This window comes from Vidua chalybeata (genome assembly GCF_026979565.1).
Source record: "Vidua chalybeata isolate OUT-0048 chromosome 39 unlocalized genomic scaffold, bVidCha1 merged haplotype SUPER_39_unloc_1, whole genome shotgun sequence".
NCBI classification, from domain to species: Eukaryota; Metazoa; Chordata; class Aves; order Passeriformes; family Viduidae; genus Vidua; species Vidua chalybeata.
This window is the reverse complement of record NW_026530314.1, coordinates 9575-34087: the sequence shown is the minus strand read 5'-3', so window position 1 is coordinate 34087 and position 24513 is coordinate 9575. Positions and strand designations below refer to the sequence as shown.

The 24513-nt window shown below is 54.8% G+C and overlaps 3 protein-coding genes across 3 annotated transcripts in view; 1 reads left to right on the top strand and 2 right to left on the bottom strand.

The window, feature by feature from the left end:
- The window catches only part of HAUS5 (HAUS augmin like complex subunit 5), a 7687-nt gene extending 2947 nt beyond the window's left edge, over window positions 1-4740 (bottom strand). The window contains exons 1-12 of the mRNA XM_053933313.1: window positions 4658-4740; window positions 4039-4101; window positions 3613-3645; window positions 3304-3328; window positions 2720-2840; window positions 2100-2238; window positions 1854-1917; window positions 1520-1581; window positions 1384-1441; window positions 1232-1302; window positions 536-599; window positions 4-89 (exon numbers count right to left, since the gene is read on the bottom strand). Coding sequence (XP_053789288.1) covers window positions 4-89; window positions 536-599; window positions 1232-1302; window positions 1384-1441; window positions 1520-1581; window positions 1854-1917; window positions 2100-2238; window positions 2720-2840; window positions 3304-3328; window positions 3613-3645; window positions 4039-4101; window positions 4658-4740 — 869 coding nt within the window. The remainder of the gene's footprint in view (window positions 1-3; window positions 90-535; window positions 600-1231; window positions 1303-1383; window positions 1442-1519; window positions 1582-1853; window positions 1918-2099; window positions 2239-2719; window positions 2841-3303; window positions 3329-3612; window positions 3646-4038; window positions 4102-4657) is intronic.
- A 380-nt stretch (window positions 4741-5120) lies between these two features.
- Window positions 5121-13399, top strand: LIN37 (lin-37 DREAM MuvB core complex component). Its single transcript, XM_053933306.1, has 10 exons — window positions 5121-5159; window positions 5272-5328; window positions 5618-5687; window positions 7129-7179; window positions 7635-7664; window positions 8247-8329; window positions 9459-9586; window positions 10911-11021; window positions 11608-11681; window positions 13160-13399. Exons 2-10 carry the CDS (start codon window positions 5295-5297, stop codon window positions 13239-13241), a joined length of 663 nt encoding a protein of 220 aa, XP_053789281.1. The 5' UTR covers window positions 5121-5159; window positions 5272-5294; the 3' UTR covers window positions 13242-13399.
- Window positions 13400-24161, bottom strand: PSENEN (presenilin enhancer, gamma-secretase subunit). The gene is made up of 10 exons (XM_053933308.1): window positions 23443-24161; window positions 22037-22069; window positions 20946-21020; window positions 20307-20340; window positions 19505-19530; window positions 17219-18735; window positions 16770-16830; window positions 15563-15667; window positions 13827-14007; window positions 13400-13478 (listed from the first exon to the last, which is right to left on the bottom strand). The coding sequence occupies exons 7-9, from the start codon at window positions 16828-16830 to the stop codon at window positions 13868-13870; spliced, it is 306 nt and encodes a 101-aa protein (XP_053789283.1). The 5' UTR covers window positions 17219-18735; window positions 19505-19530; window positions 20307-20340; window positions 20946-21020; window positions 22037-22069; window positions 23443-24161; the 3' UTR covers window positions 13400-13478; window positions 13827-13867.
- Window positions 24162-24513: the final 352 nt, after the last annotated feature.

Sequence of the window (24513 nt, the reverse complement as noted above, 5' to 3'; positions counted from 1 at the left end):
GGCGTCCCCAGGCGCCGCCTCAGGTGGGACAGGTGGGACAGGAGGGGGGGCAGCGCCCCCCACACCCCCCCCACGGCCCCCCAGCGCTCCTGGGGACCCCAAAGGCACCTCAGGGACCCCGAAATTGAACTTATCCACCCCAAAAACCCCAAAACCCACCCGAAAAATGAACTTACACGCCCCAAAAACCCCCAAAACTCACCCCAATAATGAACTTACCCGCCCCAAAAACCCCCAAAACTCACCCCAAAAATGAACTTATCCACCCCAAAAATGAACTTGTCCACCCTAAAAACCCCAAAACTCACCCCAAAAATGAACTTATCCACCCCAAAAATGAACTTGTCCACCCTAAAAACCCCAAAACTCACCCCAAAAATGAACTTATCCACCCCAAAAATAAACTTGTCCACCCTAAGAACCCCAAAACTCAACCCAAAAATGAACTTATCCACCCCAAAAATATGTAGGGGCCCCAGAAATCCCAAATCCCCCCAAAATTCCCCCAAACCCTCCCCTTCCCCTCCCCCCTCACCTGCAGGAGGCTCCTCAGGGTGGGCGGGGCCTCGGCCGAGAGGGCGGGGCCATCCAGAAGAGTCCTGTGGGGGTGGGGTTAGGCCACGCCCATACTGGGTAAAGCCACTCCCCTTCACCACCATGGCCACGCCCCCAGAGTCCCCCAAATCCTCCAGGATTCCGGAAAGGGCCCCCAAAATCCCCCCAGGAACCCCAAAATTCTCTCAAAACCCCCCAAAAATTCCCTCAGGAACCCGAAAATCCCCTCAGAGACCCCAAAGATCCTGTCAAAACCCCCCAAAATTCACCCAAAATCTCCCAAATCCCACCAGAAATCCCCCAAAATCTCCTCACAATCCACAAAATCCCCCCAAATCCCAAAAAATTCCCTCAGAATGCCCCAAAATCCCCCCGGCTTCCCTCAAGAGCTTCCAAATCTCCTTTTTGGGGTCCCCCTGGAGTCTGGGGATTTTTGGGGGGTCCTTGCAGAGATGCTGGGGGGTCTTGGGGGGGATTTTTGGGATTTGGGGCCTCAGCAAAACCCAAAAAAGGATTTGGGGGGGGGGGGGGGGGTAAAAAGAATTTCAGAATAAAATTTTGGGGGATTTTTTGAAGAATTTGAGGCTTTAGGGAACCCAAAAATGGAATTTGGGGGAGGGGAGGGGACCCCAAATCCTCCCTTTAAGCCCCGCCCACCCCTTTAGGCCACACCCACCTCGTGCTCTGATTGGCCAAAGCCTCCAAGGCCCACAGCACCGCCCCCGGGCTGTGGCCAATCAGCACGGCCTGTAGGGGGCACCGAGCGTCAGGGGAGAGGGCGTGGCCTGGTTGGAGCCACGCCCCCTTTCCCCAGCAAGCCACGCCCACCTCAGCCTGTTCCAGCCAATCCGGAGCCTCCTGGGTTTCCCCCGGGTGATTGGCAGCTCTGCGGTTCATAAACTCGCTGATTAGTGGGTTAATTAAGGGGTTAATTAGGGGCTAATGAGGGAGGGGAGGAGCTTACCTCGATGGGCGTGGCCCCTGCAGCTCCGCCTCCCTGGCTTTGCACAGGGCCTTGATTGACACCTGTGGAGGGGGAGGGGCTTGGGGGGATTGGGGGGGTCCTGGGGGGATTTTGGGGGGTCCAGGGGAGGTTTGGGGAATTTGGGGGACCCTGGGGGGGATTTTGGGGCTGAGTTTTGGGGGTCCTGAAGGAGAGTTTGGGAATTTTGGGAGGGATTTGGGAATTTTTGGGAGATTTTGGGTGGGATTTGGGAATCTGGGGGAGATTTTGGGAATTTGGGGGGTCCGGGGTGGGATTTTGGGTTTTTAGGGGTCCCCAGGCCCCACCCACTCACCAGCACTTCCGGCTCCGCCCCCGAGGCCAAGATGGCCGAAAGCTCCGCCCGGGACTGGCCCGGCCTGAGGGGAGGGAGCCCAAAAATCCCTCAAGAACCCCAAAATAATCTCAAAACACCCCAAGAACCCCCAAATCCCCCAAAATTCCGCCTTTGCCCATATAAGGAAAGTCCCATTGCCCATATAAGGAATCCCCACCAAGCCCCACCCCCTAGTGCCACACCCCATTAGGCCCCGCCCCTTACCTCTGCGGGGCTCCCTTTAGCGCCCCCTGGTGGCCGCCCCGCAGCCCTGCAGGGCTTGGCTCCGCCCCCAGCAGCCGAAGCTCCGCCCCTCGCTGAAGCTCCGCCCGCCTGCGGCTTTGCCCCGCCCTCAGCGAGGCCTCTGAGGGGGGAAAAGGGGGGTGGGGACCCCAAAATCGAGCGGGGTCCCCAAAACTGGGGGAGGGGATCCCAAAATTGGGGTGAGTGATCCCAAAATTTGGGTTGGGATCTCCAGATTTGGGGTTTTGGGGACCTTAAAAATGGAGGGTGGGGGGAGGGAACCCAAAAGTTGAGGGTGGGGATCCAAAAATTTGGGGTTTGCGGGGTCAGGGACCCTAAAAATGGAGAAAGGGACCCCAAAATTGGGGTTGGGGGGGTTAGAGGCCCCAAAAATTAAGGGATCCTACAAACTGGGGGTGGGGAGCAAAAAACCGCAGTTAAGGGGGGTCAGGGTACCAAAAAAATAGTAAAAATTTGGGTTTTGGGGGGTCAGGGACCCTAAAAATGGGGGTGGACCCCAAAAATTGGGGCGAGGAGACCCCAAAATGGGGTTTGAGGGGTAGGAACCTTCGTGCGGGTGCCGCGTTTCCCGCCGGACTCACCGAGGTGCTGCGCCGTTTCCTGTGCGTCCGCAATGGCGTCCCCCAGGTCCTGCAGCTCCTTCCGGAGCCGCGCCACCGCCGCGCTCAGCGCCCCCTGGCGGCTCGGAGGAGCGGCGGCGGCCTGCACCCGCATTTCACCCCAAATCCTCCCAAATTCACCCCAAAATTCACCCCAAAACTCACCCAAATCTCCCCGAGATGGCGCCCATCCTCCTCACCATCCCCAAAACTCATTCAAAAAGATTTCACGAAAAAAACCCAAAATTACAGAAAAATGAAATTCAAAGTGCACGGGAGGACCCAATTTTGGGAAAGCACCCCCAAATTTGGGGTAAATCCCCCAAGTGTCCCCCCCCCCTACCTTGAGGGACCCCCAAATTTTCAAAGAGGTCCCAAAAAAAACCTCAAAAATTGGCTGAGACCCCTTAAAGCCCCCCCAAATTTTAGGGACACCCTAAAATGGGGCAATACCTCAAAATATTCTCCAGATATGAGGTAAATTTCCCCAAATTTTGGGTTCCCCACCCCAAATCTGGCCCCCCAAATTCCGTCCAAACCTCCCCAGATTTTGGGGTCCCCCTCACCTCCAGCTCCTGCAGGTGCCCATGCCTGAACCCCGAGTTAAGGAATTTTGGGATCCCCTCCAAATGTCTCCCCCTAAATTTTGGGGTGAACCCCCAAATTTGGACGCTCCCACCCCGAATTTCTGGGCTCCTCCCCCAATTTTTGGAGTCCCCCCCATTGATTTCCGACCACGAACCCCCCCCCTCAAAACCTTCGGGAAGCCCCCAGATTTTGGGGTTCCCCCCCCCCATTTTTGAATTCCTCCCCAATTTTCAATTCCAGGAGCCCCCAAATTTTTGGGACCCCCCCCCCCCTCAGATTTCGGATACCAGCGCAGGTTTCCTCGAATCTTCTTCACGTTCCTGTGGGGACACCCCAAAAATTCTGTGAGGGGGGAACCCGGAAAAACCGCGCGAAAGGCGCCGCGGGGCATGACGGGAGGTGTAGTTTGGTGGGTGTGGGACCTACAACGATGCTCTATGAGCCGCGCGGGGCATGACGGGAACTGTAGGCGCGGCTGCAACAAAGCCCTATGGGCGCGCGGGATCATGGGAGTTGTAGGCTCGGTTATAATGAGCCTTAACGGGACCCGGGGGCTGATGGGAGTTGTAGGCGCACATACAACGGGACCTAATGGGCGCCGCGCGGCATGATGGGACCTGTAGTCCTGGAAAATACTTTTTACCCGTCCCCCCCTTCAATTTTGAGGGATTTTTGGGATTTTTCACCCCCTAAGTTTTGGGGTCCCCCCTCACCGGTGGTTTCGGACGTGGCGAGTGACGTAATCCCAAACGGGAGCTGTGGGGCCGGAGCAGAGCCTAGAGGGAACGGAATTTGGGCACCCCAAAATTTGGGGGGACCTTAAAATGCACGGGGGGAGCCCAGAATTCACCCAGAACCCCAAAACTCCCCCAAAGGTTTCCAAATCCTACCAAGGGATCCCAAAATCATCCCCAAATCCACCAGGAATCCCCAAAAGGGTCCCCAAAAACCCTCCAGGGCCTCCAAAACCCCCCAGAAGCCTCCAAAGGGACCTCAAAACCCCCCAGGACCCCCCCAGCCCCACCCAAGGAAACCCAAAAATCCCCCAGAACCCCCCCAAAGTCCCCCAGGACTCTCCAAAGGAACCCTAAAATTCCCTCAGGATCCTCCAAAACGCCCCAGGACCCTCTCAAGGGACCCCAAAACTCCCTCAAGACCCCCCAAGCCCCCCAGGACCCTCCCAAGGGACCCCAGACATCCTCAGGCCCCCCTAAATTCCCGATGCCCCCTCACAGAGCGCTCTGGGGCGTTCCCACCCCCGGCCCCCCGGTATCCCCCGGCCCCTCCCCGCCTCGGGGCGGCCCCGGGGGGGGGTCCCCGGGTGGTCCCGACCTGCGCAGCGCGGCCGGGGAGGGGGCGGCGGAGGGCGGCAGCTCCATCTCCTCCCGGAGCCAGCGCCCCAGAGCCTCCGCCATCATGGCCGGGGGGGCTGTGAGGGGAAGCGAAAAAGCGCGCGAACAGCGCCGCGTGGCAGCACGGGAGTTGTAGTGCGGGAGGGGCGGGACCTGCAAGGATGTGCAATGGGAGGCGCGGGGCATGACGGGGGTGGTAGGCGAATAGCGGAGGTGCTGTGCTGCGCGAAGGATGATGGGGGTTGTAGGCTCGGTTATAATGAGGCTCTATGGGGCGCGCGGAATGTGGGGAGTTGTAGTCCAACCATCAATATTTCTCCATGGGGCCGCGGGGCGTGACGGGAGTTGTAGTCAAAACTGCGCTGCATTAAGGTACCGTCCTCAAGGCCGCTGATTGGCTGCGATCCAAGATTGGCAGGCGGCTCTACCAATGGGAGGCGGCGGCGGCGGAAGGCGGGAAGCCGCGGCGCCTGAGGGCGGCGGTGAGGGGGGGGGGGGGGGACGCGGATTTTGGGGGTTTTGGGGCGATTTTGGGGCGTTTTGGGGAATTTTGGGGAATTTTGGGATCCCTCATGGCCCCCCCACCCCTGACAGGCCCCAGAGACGCGTCCGGAGCCATGATGGCCGCCAAGGTGAAGGTGGAGAAGCCAGGTGAGCTCGGCCGGGAGCGCCAAAATCCCCCAAAATTCTACAAAATTTCCCAAAAATCCCCCAAAATTCTACAAAATTTCCCAAAAATCCCCCCAAATTCCCACCCAAAATCCCCCCCAAAATCCCTCAAATCCCCTCCGGAATCGCCCGAATCCCCAGAGATTCCCCGAATTTACCCCGAATCCCCGTCAGGACTCCACAGACGCCCCCCCAAAATTCCTAAGACATTCCCGGATTTCCGGCCCAAATTCCCAGTTCAATTCCCCGAATCCCCGGTTCCCGTTGCCAGAGCTGTCCCCGGGGGCCGCCCGGCGCCGCCTGGACGCCGTCCTGGAGCAGCTGCTGCAGAGAGGGACGCGGTGGGACCCGGACTGGGATGTGGGGATTCGGGAATTTGGGAATTCGGGATTTGGGAATTCGGGGATTGGGAATTGGGAATTCGGGATTTGGGGATCTGGGGATTGGGAATTCGGGAATTGGGATTTGGGGATTCGGGGATTGGGAATTCGGGGATTTGGGAATTCGAGAATTTGGGGATTGGGAATTCGGGGATTGGGATTTGGGGATTGGGAATTTGGGAATTGGGAATTCGGGAATTGGGATTTGGGAATTGGGAATTCGGGGATTGGGATTTGGGAATCTGGGGATTTGGGGATTTGGGGATTGGGAATTCGGGAATTGGGATTTGGGGATTTGGGGATTGGGAATTCGGGATTTGGGAATTCGGGGATTGGGATTTGGGAATTTGGGATTTGGGGATTTGGGATTTGGGAATTCGGGGATTTGGGAATTTGGGAATTGGGAATTTGGGATTTGGGAATTCGGGGATTGGGAATTCGGGAATTGGGATTTGGGAATTTGGGGATTGGGAATTCGGGGATTGGGATTTGGGGATTGGGATTTGGGGATTTGGGATTTGGGAATTCCGGGATTTGGGATTTGGGGATTTGGGGATTTGGGGATTGGGAATTTGGGGATTGGGATTTGGGGATTGGGGATTTGGGGGATTCGGGGGAGTTTTTAACGGGGAAATTTGGGGTTTTAATTGGGATTTCTGGGGGGGCTGTGGGGAATTTTGGGGGCATTGGGGGAATTTGGGGGAATTTGGAGGGAAATTTGGGATTTTAATTGGGATTTTGGGTGGATTTTTGGGGGAAGCTTGGGAATTTAATTGGGATTTTTGGGGGTCTGGGGGGAATTTTGGGAATTTCTGGGGATTTCATTGGGATTTTTTTTGGGTTTTGGGATTTTTAGGGGGATTTTGGGGGGAAATTTGGGAACTTCATTGGGATTTTGGGGGGTTTGGGGAAATGGGGGAATTTCGGGGGGGAATTTGGGGGATTTCTGGGTTATTCTGGGGGATTTTGGGAAATTTTTGGGGGGGTTTTGAGTTTTTAGCGGGATATTTGGGACTTGATTCGGTTTTTGGGGGTTGTGTTTTGGGTTACTTTTTGTTGGTTTTGGGGTTTTTGGGGTTTTTTTTGGGTGTTTTTGGGCTGGTTTTGGTTTTTTTTTGGGGGGTGGGGTTTTTTGGGGGGGTTTTGGCGTTTTTTTTGGTTTTTGGGTGGTTTTGGGCTGGTTTTGGGGTGTTTTTGGGTTTTTTTTTGTGGTTTTGGGGTGTTTTGTTGGCAATTTTTGGGGTTTTTTTTGGGTGTTTTCGGGGTGTTATTTTGGGAATTTTTGGGAGGGTTTTTTTTGTGGGGTTTTTTTTGTGGTTTTTTTTTTTGGGGTGTTGTTTTGGGGTGGCACCCGGGGGGGGGGTCCCGGTTTTGGGGCCCCCCCTGACTTTGGGTTTCCCAGGGAGCCGCTGGAGGAGGAGCCCGGGAAGGGCCCCGGGGAGCCCCCGGCCAAGTAAGGGATGGGGGGACCCCAAAATTGGGGATTTGGGATGGGGGGACCCCAAAATTGGGGATTTGGGATGGGGGGGACCCCAAAATTGGGGATTTGGGATGGGGGGACCCCAAAATTGGGGATTTGGGATGGGGGGGGAACCAAAATTGGGGATTTGGGATGGGGGGGACCCCAAAATTGGGGATTTGGGATGGGGGGGGAACCAAAATTGGGGATTTGGGATGGGGGGACCCCAAATTCAGGATCTGGGGAGGGGGGACCCCAAATTTGGGGATTTTTGGGATTTGGGGACCCTGGAATTGGGGACCCCAAATTTAGGGGTTTGGGACTGGGGGGGAGACCCCAAAATTTGGGGCTTTGGGATTCTGGGACCCCAAAAATTTGGGATCTTGGGAAGGGTGGGGGGAACTCCAAAATTCTTCTCCCAGACCCCAAAATTCCCAAATTTTCTGCAGGGAGGCCTCGCCCAGCGCCCCCGGGAAGAGGTGAGAGCCCAAAATTCCCCAAATTCCCAAAAGTTCCCTAAAAAAACTCCCCCAACTTCCTCAAATTTCCCTCAAACTCCCCAAAAGTCCCCGAATCCTCCCAAATTTTCCCTAAAATCCTCCAAATCCCTCCCAAATTCCCAAAAATTCCCCGAATTCCCCCCAAAAATTCTCCAAAATCTTTCCCCATTCTGCCTGAAATCTCCTCAAAATCCACAAAAATTCTCAAAGTTCTTCCCAAATCCCCCAAAATTTCTCAAGTCCCCCCAAAAAAATTCCCCAAAATTTCTCACGTCTCCTCCCAAATTCCCCCCAAATTAAAAAAAAATCCCCCAAAAAATCCCCCCAAAAATCCCCAAATCTCCCCAAATTCTACCCTAAAATCCTTCCCAAGTTTCCAAAATTTCTCCTTAATTTCCAAACCTTCCCAAAATCACCCCAAGCCCCTCTCAAATGACCAAAAATTCACCAAAAATTCCCCAAATCCCACCCCCCCCATTTTTCCTGCTGTTTTCCCCATTTTCCCCATTTTTCCTGCTGTTTTTCCCATTTTTCCCGCTGTTTTTCCGGAACGTTCCGCAGGCCGCCCGGGCGCTTCCCGCAGCAGAGGAGGAAGAAGAGGAGGGAGGGGGGGGAAGGGCCCGAGACCCCCCCCCAGAAACAGAGTGAGAGAAACCGGGAAAATGGGAATTTTCACCAAAAAAAACGGAATTTTCACCCAAAAAATGGGAATTTTCAACAAAAAACAGGAATTTACGCCCCAAAAATGAGAATTTTCACCAAAAAATGGGAATTTTCACCCAAAAAACCCAGGAATTTACACCCAAAAAATGGGAATTTTCAACAAAAAATGGGAATTTTCACCCAAAACCCTGGAATTTTCGCCCAAAAAAACGGGAATTTCACCCAAAAACCAGCAATTTCACCAAAAAATGGGAATTTTCACCAAAAAAATGAGGAATTTTCACCCAAAAATTTTTGGGGCCCTGCCCTGAGCTCATTTTTGGGCTTTTTTTTGAGTGAATTTTCCCCATTTTGGGTGTTTTTTCCCAATTTTGGGTGTTTTTTCCCCCACCCCAGACTCGTTCATGATCCGCCTCTCTGGGGTTTCTGGGGTGATTTGGGGGTTTTGGGGATATTTGGGGTTTTGGGTTTTTTCTGGGGTGATTTTGGGGTGTTTTTTGGACCCTGATCTCATTTGTGGGGTTATTTGGGGTGGATTTTCCCAATTCCGGGTGTTTTTTCCCAATCTCGGGTGTTTTTCCCCAATTCCGGGTGTTTTTCCCCACCCCAGACTCGTTTGTGATCCGCCTCTTTGGGGTTTTGGGGTTATCTGGGGGTGATTTGGGGGTTTCCAGGGTGGTTTTTGGGGTTATTTGGGGTGGATTTTGGGGTTATTTGGGGTGGATTTTCCCAATCTCGGGTGTTTTTCCCCAATCTCGGGTGTTTTTCCCCAATTCCGGCTGTTTTTCCCCACCCCAGACTCGTTTGTGATCCGCCTCTTTGGGGTTTTGGGGTTATCTGGGGGTGATTTTGGGGTTTCCAGGGTGGTTTTTGGGGTTATTTTGGGTGTTTTTTCCCAATCTCGGGTGTTTTTTCCCAATCTCGGGTGTTTTTCCCCAATTCCGGGTGTTTTTCCCCACCCCAGACTCGTTTGTGATCCGCCTCTTTGGGGTTTTGGGGTTATCTGGGGGTGATTTTGGGGTTATCTGGGGGTGATTTTGGGGTTATTTGGGGTGGATTTTCCCAATCCCGGGTGTTTTTTCCCGATTCCGGCTGTTTTCCCCACCCCAGACTCGTTTGTGATCCGCCTGTTCGACCGCAGCGTGGAGCTGGGGCAGTTCCCGGCCGGGACCCCCCTGTACCCCGTGTGCCGCGCCTGGATCGGCCACAGCCCCGCCCCCGCCCCGCCCCCCGAGCAGGTCAGCGACACCGACTGGGAGGGACTGGTTTGGACTGGGAGGGACTGGTTTGGACTGGGAGGGACTGGGAGCTGAAAACCCCGCAGGTTTAGGGCGAAAAACGGGGATTTTAGGGGCAAAAAATGGGGATTTGGGGGGAAAAACTGGGGATTTTAGAAGGAAAAATGTGAGGTTTAGATGGGAACGTGGGACTGGTTTGTACTGGTTTGGACTGGGAGGGACTGGGAGCTGAAAACCCCGCGGGTTTAGGGCGAAAAACGGGGATTTTAGGGGCAAAAAATGGGGATTTTGGGGGAAAAAGTGGGAATTTGGGAGGAGAATGTGGGACTAGGTTATACTGGGAGGGACTGGGTTATACTGGGTTATACTGGGAGGGGCTGGGTTGTACTGGGAGGGACTGGGTTATACTGGGTTATACTGGTTTATACTGGATTATACTGGGAGGAACTGGGTTATACTGGGTTGTACTGGGAGGGACTGGGTTATACTGGGTTATACTGGGTTATACTGGTTTATACTGGGAGGGACTGGGTTATACTGGGAGGGACTGGTTATACTGGGTTATACTGGGAGGGACTGGGTTATACTGGGTTATACTGGATTATACTGGGTTATACTGGGAGGGGCTGGGTTGTACTGGGAGGGACTGGGTTATACTGGGTTATACTGGGTTATACTGGTTTATACTGGGTTATACTGGGTTATACTGGGAGGGACTGGGTTATACTGGGAGGGACTGGTTATACTGGGTTATACTGGGTTATACTGGGTTATACTGGGAGGGACTGGGTTATACTGGGAGGGACTGGATTATACTGGGAAGGACTGGATTATACTGGGTTATACTGGGTTATACTGGGTTATACTGGGAGGGACTGGGTTATACTGGGTTATACTGGATTATACTGGGTTATACTGGGAGGGACTGGGTTATACTGGGTTATACTGGGTTATACTGGGTTATACTGGGTTATACTGGGTTATACTGGGAGGGACTGGGTTATACTGGGAGGGACTGGGTTATACTGGGTTATACTGGGTTATACTGGGAGGGACTGGGTTATACTGGGAGGGACTGGTTATACTGGGTTATACTGGGTTATACTGGGAGGGACTGGTTATACTGGGTTATACTGGGTTATACTGGTTTATACTGGTCTGTACTGGTTTATAACTGGTCCGTGCTGGTCCATACTGGTTTATACTGGTCCGTACTGGTCTGTGCTGGTCCATACTGGTTTATACTGGTTTATACTGGTCCATACGGGTCCGTACTGGTCCGTGCTGGTCCATACTGGTTTATACTGGTCCGTGCTGGTCCCAGGCCCCCCCCGCCCCCGAGGACGTCCTGGCCCTGCCCCCGCCCGGCCCCGCCCTGGCCCCGCGCGTCCCCTCCCCCCTGGGCCCCGACGAGGGAGCGGCGCCGCCCGACCAGGTGGGACCCGACCCGGGAGAAACAGCCCAAAATCAGCCAAAATCGGCCCAAAACCACCCGAAATGGGCCCCAAATTATCCCAAAATGGCCCCAAACCACCCAGAATGGGCCCAAATCGGCCCCAAATTATCCCAAAATGGCCCAAAACCACCCAGAATGGGCCCAAATCAGCCCAAAATTATCCCAAAAATCACACCCAAATCAGCCCAAAATCACCCCAAAAATAACCCCAAAACGAAGGAAAAGCTCCAAAGTTCCTTTAAAAAGTACCCAAAAAGTTTTCTAAAATGATCCCAAAACCCTCCTACAAATTCCCTAAAAAAAAAAAAAAAAAAATCCCAAAAATATCCCAAGATTCTCAAAAAAAAAATCAGAAAAACCCCCTTTAAAAATCCCAAAAATCCATAAAGAAATCACCAAAGTCCGCAAAAATATTATTTGAAAAAAAGCTTTAAAAATCCCCCCAAAAAATCCCAAAAATTTCCCCAAAAACCCCAAATTCCCTCCAAATCCCCCAAGCCCCGCCCCCGGGGCCCGTTTGGCCCCGCCCACACGGTGATGTTATCGCTGTTGGCCCCGCCCCCAGGTGTTAGACCCCGCCCCCTCGATTACGTCACTGATCTACAAGAACATGGACAGGTGGAAACGGGTCCGGCAGCGGTGAGAGACTGGGACAAACTGGGACAAACTGGGACAGACTGGGACAGACTGGGACAAACTGGGACAAACTGGGACAAACTGGGACAGACTGGGACAGACTGGGACACACTGGGACAAACTGGGACAAACTGGGACGGACTGGGACAGACTGGGACAAACTGGGACAAACTGGGACGGACTGGGACAGACTGGGACAAACTGGGACAAACTGGGACAAACTGGGACGGACTGGGACAGACTGGGACAAACTGGGACAAACTGGGACAGACTGGGACAGACTGGGACAAACTGGGACAGACTGGGACAAACTGGGACAAACTGGGACAAACTGGGACAGACTGGGAGGGACTGGGACAGACTGGGACAGACTGGGACACACTGGGACAAACTGGGACAAACTGGGACGGACTGGGACAGACTGGGACAAACTGGGACAAACTGGGACGGACTGGGACAGACTGGGACAAACTGGGACAAACTGGGACAAACTGGGACGGACTGGGACAGACTGGGACAAACTGGGACAAACTGGGACAGACTGGGACAGACTGGGACAAACTGGGACAGACTGGGACAAACTGGGACAAACTGGGACAAACTGGGACAGACTGGGAGGGACTGGGACAGACTGGGACAGACTGGGACAAACTGGGACAGACTGGGACAAACTGGGACAGACTGGGACAAACTGGGACAGACTGGGACAGACTGGGAGGGACTGGGACAGACTGGGAGGGACTGGGACAGACTGGGAGGGACTGGGACAGACTGGGACAGACTGGGAGGGACTGGGACAGACTGGGACAAACTGGGACAAACTGGGACAAACTGGGAGGGACTGGGACAAACTGGGACAGACTGGGACAAACTGGGACAGACTGGGACAGACTGGGAGGGACTGGGACAAACTGGGACAGACTGGGAGGGACTGGGACAAACTGGGACAGACTGGGACAGACTGGGACAAACTGGGACAGACTGGGACAGACGGGGAGGGACTGGGACAAACTGGGACAGACTGGGAGGGACTGGGATGGACTGGGACAAACTGGGACAGACTGGGACAGACTGGGACAGACTGGGAGGGACTGGGACAAACTGGGACAGACTGGGACAAACTGGGACAGACTGGGAGGGACTGGGATGGACTGGGACAAACTGGGACAGACTGGGACAGACTGGGACGGACTGGGAGGGACTGGGAGGGACTGGGAGGGTGTCAGTAGTTCGTAGTGGTCTGTACTGGTCCATGCTGGTTTATACTGGTCCATAATGGCTCGTACTGGTCCGTACTGGTCCCTGACCGGTCCGTGCTGGTCTGTACTGGTCCGTACTGGTCCGTACTGGTCCGTACTGGTCTCTAACCAGTCTGTATTGGTCTGTACTGGTCCGTACTGGTCCGTACTGGTCCCTGACCGGTCCGTACTGGTCCGTGCTGGTCCGTACTGGTCCGTACTGGTCCCTGACCGGCCCGGCAGGTGGCGGGAGGCGGCGCAGCGGCAGCAGCAGCGCTACGGGCCCAGCCTGCGCCTGCTGCGAATCATCTACGAGCGCCAGTGAGGCCCCGCCCACCGACACGCCCACCCGGACACGCCCACCCTGGACACACCCACCCTGGACACGCCCACCCTGGACACGCCCCCACCGACCACACCCACTCTGACCACACCTACCCTGGCCCCGCCCCCTTCCCCAATAAAAACTCCGTTGTGCCCATATTTGGGTGTGGGCGTGGTCAATGGCTTTATTTGGGAGAAGGGGCGGGGCTCCCGAGGGGTGGGGGTGACGTCATCGCACCTGTGGGAAGAAAGGGGGAGGGATCAGAAGCAGGAAGGCCACGCCCCTTTTGGGGTGGTCACGCCCACTTTAGGGGTTTGCTCTTCAATGGCTCCACCCACCCTTTCCCGGTTTGTCATTGGCTGGGTTTGGCCACGCCCCTGATTTACCATTGGCTTATGTAAGCCCCACCCCCAAAGAAACCCCACCCACAACTTCTCCCATTGGTTGCTGTGAGCCCCACCCACATCTCGGGGCTTTCTCATTGGCTGGTCGAGGCCCCACCCCCTCTCAGCTCTCTCCCATTGGCTGGGTGAAGCCCCGCCCCCTCAATGTTCTCCTATTGGCCCGTTCCGGCCCCGCCCTCACCTTGCCGCGCTTCCATTGGCTCCCGCCGGCCGCGGCCGGGCTCAGGGCTCTCCCATTGGCTGGGTGAAGCTGAGGGCGTCGCCCAGGGCTCCCCATTGGCTGCGGCGGGTCTGGAAGAGCCCCACCCACACGCCCAGGCCCAGCCCCCAGAGCCCCGCCCCCAGCGCCGAGCGCAGCACGTCTGGGGGGAGGGGAAAGGGGGGGTCAAAAACGGCCAAAATCAGCCCAAAAAACACCCCAAAAGCGGCCAAAAACACCCCAAAATCCACCCCAGAAAACACCCCAAAAACGGCCAAAATCAGCCCAAAAAACACCCCAAAACCGGCCAAAAACACCCCAAAATCCACCCCAGAAAACACCCCAAAAACGGCCAAAATCAGCCCAAAAAACACCCCAGAAACCACCCCAAAACCGGCCAAAAACACCCCAAAATCCACCCCAGAAACCACCCCAAAAACGGCCAAAAAACCCCACCCCAAAATCACCCCAAAACCGGCCAAAATCAGCCCAAAAAACCACCCCAAGAATGGCCAAAATCAGCCCAAAAAACATCCCAGAAACCACACCAAAAACGGCCAAAATCACCCCAAAACCCACACCAAAACGGCCAAAATCACCCCCAAATCACCGTTTCCCCTTTCCCATTGTTTTTCCTGTTGTTTCCCATTTTTCCCGTTTTTCCCGTTATTTTTCCTGTTTTTCCCGTGGTTTTTCCCATTTTCCCATTTTCCTGTTGTTTTTCCCGTTTTTCCCCGTTTTCCCGTTTTCCCATTGTTTTCCCCGTTGTTTTTCCCGTTTTCCCATTGTTTTCCCATTGTTTTTCCCGTTTCCCCGTTGTTTTTCCCGTTGTTTTCCCCGTTTCCCCGTTGTTTTTCCCGTTTCCCCGTTGTTTTTCCCGTTTCCCCGTTGTTTTCCCCGTTTTCCCGTTGTTTTTCCCCGTTTCCCCGTTGTTTTTCCCGTTTTCCCGTTGTTTTTCCCGTTTCCCCGTTGTTTTTCCCGTTTCCCCGTTGTTTTTCCCGTTTCCCCGTTGTTTTTCCCCGTTTTCCCTGTTGTTTTTCCCCGTTTCCCCGTTGTTTTTCCCGTTTCCCCGTTGTTTTTCCCGTTTCCCCGTTGTTTTTCCCCGTTTTCCCTGTTGTTTTTCCCCGTTTCCCCGTTGTTTTTCCCGTTTCCCCGTTGTTTTTCCCGTTTCCCCGTTGTTTTTCCCCGTTTTCCCTGTTGTTTTTCCCCGTTTCCCCGTTGTTTTTCCCGTTTCCCTGTTGTTTTTCCCGTTTCCCCGTTGTTTTTCCCGTTGTTTTTCCCCGTTTTCCCGTTGTTTTTCCCGTTTCCCCGTTGTTTTTCCCATTTTCCCGTTGTTTTTCCCGTTTCCCCGTTGTTTTTCCCCGTTTTCCCTGTTGTTTTTCCCCGTTTTCCCCGTTGTTTTTCCCGTTTCCCCGTTGTTTTTCCCGTTTCCCCGTTGTTTTTCCCCGTTTTCCCTGTTGTTTTTCCCCGTTTCCCCGTTGTTTTTCCCGTTTCCCCGTTGTTTTTCCCGTTTCCCCGTTGTTTTTCCCGTTTCCCCGTTGTTTTTCCCGTTTCCCCGTTGTTTTTCCCGTTTCCCTGTTGTTTTTCCCGTTTCCCCGTTGTTTTTCCCGTTGTTTTTCCCCGTTTTCCCGTTGTTTTTCCCGTTTTCCCGTTGTTTTTCCCGTTTCCCCGTTGTTTTTCCCGTTTCCCCGTTGTTTTTCCCCGTTTTCCCCCCTCACAGCGTTTGATGCGCGGCTGCTCCCCGAAGGGCGGCGCCAGGAACGCCTCGCGGAAAAACCAAACCACGTTCACCAGCCACAGGAAGGGCAGCAGCAGGAACCCACCTGGGACAGGTAAATACACCTGGGATACACCTGGGATACACCTGGCACAGGTACACACACACACACACAAACCAAACCACGTTCACCAGCCACAGGAAGGGCAGCAGCAGGAACCCACCTGGGACAGGTAAATACACCTGAGTTACACCTGGGACAGGTGAACACACCTGGGATACACCTGGTACAGGTAAATACACCTGGGATACACCTGGGATACACCTGGCACAGGTACACACACACACACACAAACCAAACCACGTTCACCAGCCACAGGAAGGGCAGCAGCAGGAACCCACCTGGGACAGGTGAGGGACAGGTGAACACCCCTGGGATACACCTGGGATACACCTGGGACAGGTAAATACACCTGGGATGCACCTGGGACAGGTGGTCACTCCGTGGTCACTCAGGGGTCACTCAGGGGTCACTCAGTGGTCACTCAGTGGTCACTCAGTGGTCACTCAGGGGTCACTCAGTGGTCACTCAGGGGTCACTCAGTGGTCACTCAGTGGTCACTCAGGGGTCACTCAGTGGTCACTCAGGGGTCACTCAGTGGTCACTCAGTGGTCACTCAGGGGTCACTCAGGGTCACTCAGTGGTCACTCAGGGGTCACTCAGGGGTCACTCAGTGGTCACTCAGTGGTCACTCAGGGTCACTCAGTGGTCACTCCGTGGTCACTCAGGGGTCACTCAGGGGTCACTCCGTGGTCACTCAGGGGTCACTCAGTGGTCACTCAGTGGTCACTCAGGGGTCACTCAGGGGTCACTCAGTGGTCACTCAGTGGTCACTCAGTGGTCACTCAGTGTCACTCAGTGGTCACTCAGGGGTCACTCAGGGTCACTCAGTGGTCACTCAGTGTCAGTGGTCACTCAGGGGTCACTCAGGGTCACTCAGTGGTCACTCAGGGGTCACTCAGGGGTCACTCAGGGTCACTCAGTGGTCACTCAGTGGTCACTCAGGGGTCACTCAGGGGTCACTCAGGGGTCACTCCGTGGTCACTCAGGGGTCACTCAGTGGTCACTCAGTGGTCACTCAGGGGTCACTCAGTGGTCACTCAGGGGTCACTCAGTGGTCACTCAGGGTCACTCAGTGGTCACTCACCCAGGTAGTATTTCCGGCACAGCTGCAGCTTCTCCTCGTTGGAGACGCGCTCCAGGTTCATCTGCACCAGTACAAACCAGTATGGACCAGTACGGACCAGTACAGACCAGTACGGACCAGTATAAACCAGTACGGACCAGTACAGACCAGTACAGACCAGTATAAACCAGTACGGACCAGTAGGGCCCAGTCCCTCCCAGTACATCCCATTATCACTCCCAGTGCTCCCAGTATAAACCAGTATCCCACATTCTCATTCCCAGTCCATCCCAGTCCATCCCAGTTCCCCCCAGTCCCTCCCAGTCCCTCCCAGTCCATCCCAGTTCCCCCAGTCCATCCCAGTCCATCCCAGTCCATCCCAGTCTCTCCCAGTCCATCCCAGTCCCTCCCAGTCCATCCCAGTCCATCCCAGTCTCTCCCAGTTCATCCCAGTCCATCCCAGTTCTCACCGCGGCTCCTGCGCTTCCTGACGCGAAAATCTCGCGAGACTTCGGGACTGGGATGAACTGGGAACGACTGGGAGCGCTGGGAGCGATACTGGGAAGCGCTGGGGCCAAACTGGGAGCGCTGGGAGCGATACTGGGAGCGCTGGGGCCAAACTGGGAGCGCTGGGAGGATTCCGCTCGCCACTTCCGCGTCCAAGGCCCCGCCTACCCCGCCCTGGCCAATCAGCGCCGGCAGAGCGATCGGCAACGCCCCCCCTCCGTTAACCAATCAGCGCCGCCGGCCCGACCCCCCCCACCATAAACTCCGCCCCCATGACGTCATTGCAGAGCGGGCGAGGCCAACGGGAATCCGGGGGGGGGGGGGATTTTGGGGGGATTTTGGGGAATTTTGGGGATTTGCGGGAATTTGGGAGGAATTTTTGGGATTTTGGGGGTCCCGGGTTGGATTTTGGGGTCCCAGGGTTGGAATTTTGGGGATTTTGGGGGATTTTTTGGGGGGAATTTTTGGAGATTTTTGGAGGGTTTTTTATTTTATTTTTGGGGAATTTGGGGGGGAATTTTGGGATTTTTTTGTGGAATTTTTGGGGGGGGTTGGTGGAAATTTGGGGTTTTTTTGGGGGGATTTCTTTGGGGGGACTTTGGGCTTGTGGGGGGGATTTTGGGGGAATTTTGGGGACTTTGGGGCATTTTTGGGCATTTTTTTGGGAATTCGCACAGACTCACACAGCGCCCCCCAGCGGCCGTTCCCAAACCTCTCCTTTATTTCTCTGCGGGGACCCCAAAATTTTGGGGACCCCAAAAATCCGGGGGGGGACCCCAAAACCTCCAAACCTCCCCTCCCCTCTCCCCCCCATTTCTGGGGTCCCCAAAATTTTTTGGAGAGTCCCCAATTTTTGGGGATCCTCAATTTTTGGGGTCCCCCCCCTTTTTGGGGTCAAAGTGCATTTTTGGGGGGTCCCCCCAATATTTTGGGAGGTCTGGGGGGGGTCCCCAAATTTCTTGGGTTCCCCAATTTTTTGGGGGGGATTCCCCTGGATTCTGGGGCTCCCCAGGTGGTTTTTTTTTTTTGGGGGGGTCCCCAATTTTTTGGGGGTGTCCCCGACATCAAAGTGCATTTTTTTGGGGGGGTTCCCCAAATTTTTGGGGTCTCCCAGGTGTGAAAGTGCAATTTTTGGGGGGGGGGTCCCCCCACATTTTTAGGGGGTCACGAGTGCTGGAGCTGAGTGGGGGAGGGGTCCCCAAATTTTGGGGGGGTTCCCAAGTTTTGGGGGGGGTTTGAAGGGGGGAGGGGCCCCAAAATTTGGGGGTTTTGGGTCTTTTTGGATTTTTTTGGGTTTTTGGGGTGTCCTTGGCTCCGTGCAGGTTGGGGGGGGTGCCCCAAAATTTCCCCCCAAATTTTTTTGGGGTGTTTTTTTTTTTTTTTCATGCACAGGGGGCGGGGCTTAGCCCGGATGGGCGGGGTCGATCCGTGTGGGCGTGGCTTCATTCCGGGGGGCGGGGCTACGCCGAGGCCGCGGGAGCTGCGGAGAAAGTCCCGAAAATGCCGAAAATTCCCCAAATTCGGGGGAAATTCGGGAATTCCGCACCAAAATCCGGGATTTTGGGGGAATTCCCGAGAAAATCCCGGTTTTTTTCCGGAGTTTTTCCCAAAACAAACCCCAGGTTTCCACCCCTGAAAACACAAATCCTTCCCAAACTCCCAAATCCGCCCAAATTTCCCCCAAATCCTTCCCAAAATCCCAAATCACGTCTCAAAACCCCCCCAAAATTCCCAGAAACACCAAAACTGTTCCTAAAATCCACCCAAAATTTCCAAAAATCCCCCAGAATTCCCCTCAAAATTCTCCCAAGAATTCCCCAAATCCCCCCAAAATCCCCTAAAAGTTCCCCAAGTCTCTTGAGGAAAATTCCCCAAAATTCCCCCGAATCTTCCCAAAATTTCCCCAGAAAAGTCTCAAAGTTCCCCAAAAATTCCCAAAAATCCCCCCACAATTTCCCAACCCCTGCCCCAAAATTCCCAATTCCCAGAATTCCCAAAATTCCCAATTCCCCAATTCCCGGGTTCCCCAATTCCCAATTCCCGAATTCCCAAAATTCCCAATTCCCAGAATTCCCAATTCCCAAAATTCCCAATTCCCGAATTCCCAATTCCCGAATTCCCCAATTCCCGGGTTCCAGAATTCCCGATTCCCGAATTCCCAAAATTCCCAATTCCCAGAATTCCCAATTCCCAGAATTCCCGGGTTCCAGAATTCCCGATTCCCGAATTCCGGCGTTCCCGTCTCTCACCGGGGCTCTTCGCCGCCTCGGGGGCGCTGCGGGAGAGGGGGGGCGGCTCAGGGACCCCAAATTTGGGGGAATTCCCGATTTTGGGGTCCCAAATTTGGGGGTCTGCGGTCCCCAAATTTTGGGATTTGGGGATTTTTGGGGTTCCCCAAAGTTTTGGATTCTGAGATCCTAAATTTTGGTTTTTTTGGGGTTCCCAAATCTTTTGGGGTTTCCAAAGTTTTGGGATTTGGGGGATCCCAAATTTCGGGATTTTGGGGGTCCCCAGATTTTGGAGTTTTTGGGGTCCTCAAATTTTTCTGGGGTTTCCAAATTTTGGTGGGATCTGAGGGGTTCCCCAAATTTGGGTTTTTGGGATTTTGGAGTCCCCAGAATTGGGGTTTTTGGGGTGCTCAAATTTGGTTTTTGGGGTGCCTGGATTTGGGGTTTTGGGGATTTTGGCGTTCCCAAATTTGGGGTTTTGGAATTCTGGGGTCCTCAGATTCGGGGTTTTGGGGATTTTAGGGATTTTGGGGTGCCCGGATTTTGGGTTTTTGGGGATTTGGGGGTTCAGGGATTTGGGGGATTTCAGTTTTTTGGGGATTTGGGGATTTGGGGTTTTGGGGATTTTAGGGATTTTGGGGTGCCCGGATTTGGGGTTTTTGGGGATTTGGGGGTTCAGGGATTTGGGGGATTTCAGTTTTTTGGGGATTTGGGGTTTTGGGGATTTTGGGGTTTTTGGGATTTTGGGGTTTTTGGGTTTTGGGGTCTTTGGGGATTTTGGGGATTTTGGGGATTTTGGGGATTTTGGGGTTTGGGGTCTCACCTGGGCTCGGCCTTTTTGCACTTGAATTTCTTACCTGGGGAGAGAGCGCGGGGTCGGGAGGGGAACCCCGAAACCGGGGGGGGTTGGGGGAATTTTGGGGTTTTGGGGAATTTTAGGGGGATTTTTGGGGATTTGGGGGGGAATTTTGGGGGGAATTTTGGAACTCTGGGGGGAATTTGGGGATTTTTGAGGCAATTTGGGGGATTTTGGGGGAATTTTTTTTGATTTTGGGAGAATTTTGGGGAGATTTCTGGGGGATTTGGGGGAGAATTTTGAGATTTTTGAGGGCATTTTGGGGTTCAGGATTTTGGGAGTTTGGGGGGAATTTGGGGTTCGGGATTTTTTGATTATTGGGAAGGGTCCCGGGGCATTTTTGGGGTCCAGGGTGGGGTTTTGGGGTCCTGGAGGGATTTTTGGGATCCCGGGGCATTTTTGGGGTCCCGAGGGAGGTTTTTGAGGTCTTGGGGAGAATTTAGGGTCAGGATTTTTTGGGGCAGTTTTGGGGTTTTTTGGGGGTCCCGGGGGGATTTTTGGGGTCCGGGGAAGGTTTTTGGGGTCCCGGGGGAGGTTTTTGGGGTGCGGGGATTTTTGGGGTCTCGGGGGGATTTTTGGGGTGCGGGGATTTTTGGGGTGACTCACTGAGGGCGATCAGCACCCCCAGCACGAACATGACGATGCTCAGGATCAGCCCCGCCAGCCGCAGCGATTCGTAATCTGGCCAGCCCCGAAAAGCCCCGAAATCAACCCAAAACCGCCCTCGGAACCCCCAGAAATGAATTCCCCGCCCCCCGAAACCCCCGGGGACCCAAAAAACACCAAAAAAATGCACCCCAAAACCCCAAAATACACCAAAAAAAACCCCAAATTCACCAAAAATCCTCAAAAACCACCCCAAAATCAACCCCAAACCGCCCCAAAAGCCCCCAAATCACCTCAGAACCCCCAAAAATGAACTTCACAACCCCAAAAACCCTCGGAGACCCCGAAACCCCAAAAAATACCCCCCAAGAGCCCCAGATCCATCAAAAATGCCCCCAAAATGCCAAAATCCTTCAAAAATGAACCCTAAACCATCCAAAAGCCCCAAAATCGCCCGAAAATGAACCCAAAATCACCCGGAAAACCCCAAAAATCAACCCAAAGCACCCCAAAATCACCCCAAAACTGAAATCTCGGTCCCCCAAACCCCTGGGGATCCCAAAACCCCCCCAAAAATGCACAGAAATCCTCCAAAAATCCACCCAAAATCACCCCAAAAGCCCCCAAATCACCCCAAAGAACCCCAAAAATGAAATTCCTGTCCCCAAAAACCCCTGGAACCCCCCAAAAAACCCCAAATTGAACCCAAATCCCCAAAAATGAACCCAAAATCCCCCAATTTCCCTCAGTTTCCCCCCCAAATCTCCCCAAAATCCCCAGAACGCCCCCAAATCCCCTAGACTTTCCCAAATCTCCCAAAATTCCCCCCAAAATACCCCAAAAATTCCCCCACATTCCCAAAAATTCCCAGAAATTCCCCAAAAACCCCAAAAATTCCCCCCAAAATACCCCAAAAATTCCCCCACATTCCCAAAACTTCCCAGAAATTCCCCAAAATACCCCAAAAATCCCCCCAAATACCCCAAAATTCCCCAAAATCCCCCAAAATTCCCCAAAAATCCTCCCCCACATTCCCCCAAATCCCAAATTCCCCCAAATCCCAAATTCCCCCAAATCCCTCCCAGGCTCACCGTAGTGGAAAGGCTCCCGTGCCCGCGCCGCCTCTGGAAGGAAAAAATTGGGAATTTGGGGGAATTTTGGGGGAATTTGGGGGAATTCTGGGGGAATAATGAGAAATTTTAGGGGAATTCCGGGGGATCTGGGGAGAATTTGGGGGAATTTTAGGGAATTTTGGGTGGATTTGGGGGAGGTTTTAGGGGATTCTGGGGGATCTGGGGGGAATTTTCAGGAATTCCGGGGGATTTCTGGGGAATCTTTTGGGGGGATTTTGGGGCGTTTTGGGGGATTTTGGGGGGAAATCCCGCAAATCCCGTGCAGCACCCCCGGGACCCACCCGGGACCCACCCGGGACCCCCAGAACCCCCCCAGCACCCACCCCGCACCCCCCGGCACCCCCAGAACCCACCCGGGACCCCAAACCCTGGCCCCGGCACCCCCTGGCACCCCCCCGGGACCCCCTGGCACCCACCCGGGACCCCTGCAGCGCCCACCTGTGGCACCCCCTGCCCCACCCTGCCCCACCCTGCAGCCCCGGGCACCCCAAACCCCCGCGCCAACACCCCCAGCACCCCCCCAGGACCCCCCGGGTCCCCCTGGCACCCACCCGGGACCCCCTGGCACCCACCCGGGACCCTCCAGCACCCACCTGCACCCCCTGGCACCCACCCGGGACCCCCTGGCACCCACCCGGGACCCCCCAGCACCCACCCTGCACCCCCTGGCACCCACCCGGGACCCCCTGGCACCCACCTGTACCCCCCAGCACCCACCCGGGACCCCCTGGCACCCACCCGGGACCCCCCAGCACCCACCCTGCACCCCCTGGCACCCACCCTGCACCCCCTGGCACCCACCCGGGACCCCCTGGCACCCACCCGGGACCCCCTGGCACCCACCCTGCACCCCCAGCACCCACCCAGAACCCTCCAGCACCCACCTGTACCCCCAGCACCCACCCGGGACCCTCTGGCACCCACCCTGTACCCCCCAGCACCCACCCGGGACCCCCCAGCACCCACCCTGCACCCCCAGCACCCCCCCAGCACCCCCTGGCACCCCCCCAGCACCCACCTGCGCCCCAAATCCCCGCAGCGGCACCGCCTGGCACCCCCCCAGCACCCGCCTGCACCCCTGCAGGATCCCCCAGCACCCACCCTGAGCCCTCCCGAGACCCCCCTGGCACCCACCCGCACCCCAAAGCCCTGCACCAACCCCCCCCCCAGGACCCCCCAGCACCCACCCGGGACCCGCTGGCACCCCAAACCTCTGCGCCAACACCCACTGGCACCCCCGAGCACCCACCTGTGCCCCAAATCCCTGCACCCGCATCCCCTGGCACCCCCCCTGCACCCACCTGGGACCCCCTGGCACCCCCTGCACCCACCCCGCCCCCCCTGGCACCCCCAGGACCCCCCACCTCCCATGGCCGGCTCGGTGGGGGTGGCCATGGTGCCTCCCTTCGGCTCGGTTCGGGCTCGGTTCGGCTCCTTTCGGCTGGGTTCGGCTCGGTTCGGGCTCGGTTCGGCTCCTTTCGGCCCCCCCCCCGGTTCGGTTCGTGTCCCCCCGGTTGGGTTCGGCTCCTCTCGGGGTCTCCCCCCCCTCGGTTCGGAGAGGTTCGGAGCCCTTCGGGTTCTTTCGGAACCGTTCGGGTTCGGCCGCCGCGCTGCAGCAGAAGGGGCGGGGCCAGCGCGGGGAGGCCGCGCCCATTGGGGCGGGGAGGGGGCGAGAGACCCCAAAAATGCCCCAAAAATGCCCCAAAAATGCCCCGAAAAATGCACAAAATGTTAAAAAAAATACAAAAAAAAAATCCCCCCAAAATGCCCAAAAAAATTCCCGAGAACCACCCCAAAAATACCCGCCAAAAACACACCAAAAATACCGCCGAAAATTAAAAAAAAAAATTAAAAGAATCCACAAAAATACCCCAAAATACCTTAAAAAACACCAAAAAAATTATCCCAAAATAGCCAGAAAACACCCAAAAAAAAGAGTAAATAAAAATCCCCCAAAATATCCCAAAAAAACCCTCCCAAATTTTCCCAAAGCCAACCCAAAACACCCCAAAAATACCCCAAAAAATGCCCCAAAAAGATGCACGGAATTTTTTAAAGAATATAAAAAAAATCCCCCAAAAAATCCCGCAAAGTACACAAAAACACCCCAATGTACCCCAAAAACACGCCAAACAATCCCAAAATACCAAAAAATATTAAAAAATCCTCAAAATCTCCCCAAAATCCCCCAAAATATACCCCAAAAAACTCCAAAATGCACAAAAATACCCCAAAATTACCCCAAACATCCCCAAATTACCACCAAAAAATAGCCCAAGGTCCCCAAAAAATACCCCCCAAAATGTTCCAAAAAATACCCCAAAATGTCCCATGAAAAATCCCCAAAAATCCCTCAAAACCACCCCAAAAAACACCCCAAAGTAATCCCACCCAAATACCCCTAAAAATTCCCCAAAATTCCCCAAAACCTCCGC

Excerpts from the sequence above, each read along its gene's own strand:
- LIN37 (XM_053933306.1), top strand. The coding sequence starts at position 5,295 with ATGATGGCCGCCAAGGTGAAGGTGGAGAAGCCAG. Across the intron at positions 8,330-9,458 it reads GACCCCCCCCCAGAAACAGA|ACTCGTTTGTGATCCGCCTG; the intron begins GTGAGAGAAACC and ends TCCCCACCCCAG. Across the intron at positions 9,587-10,910 it reads CCGCCCCGCCCCCCGAGCAG|GCCCCCCCCGCCCCCGAGGA; the intron begins GTCAGCGACACC and ends TGCTGGTCCCAG.
- PSENEN (XM_053933308.1), bottom strand. The coding sequence starts at position 16,830 with ATGAACCTGGAGCGCGTCTCCAACGAGGAGAAGCTGCAGCTGTGCCGG. Across the intron at positions 15,668-16,769 it reads GTGCCGGAAATACTACCTGG|GTGGGTTCCTGCTGCTGCCC; the intron begins GTGAGTGACCAC and ends TACCTGTCCCAG. Across the intron at positions 14,008-15,562 it reads GCAGCCGCGCATCAAACGCT|ACGTGCTGCGCTCGGCGCTG; the intron begins GTGAGGGGGGAA and ends CCCTCCCCCCAG.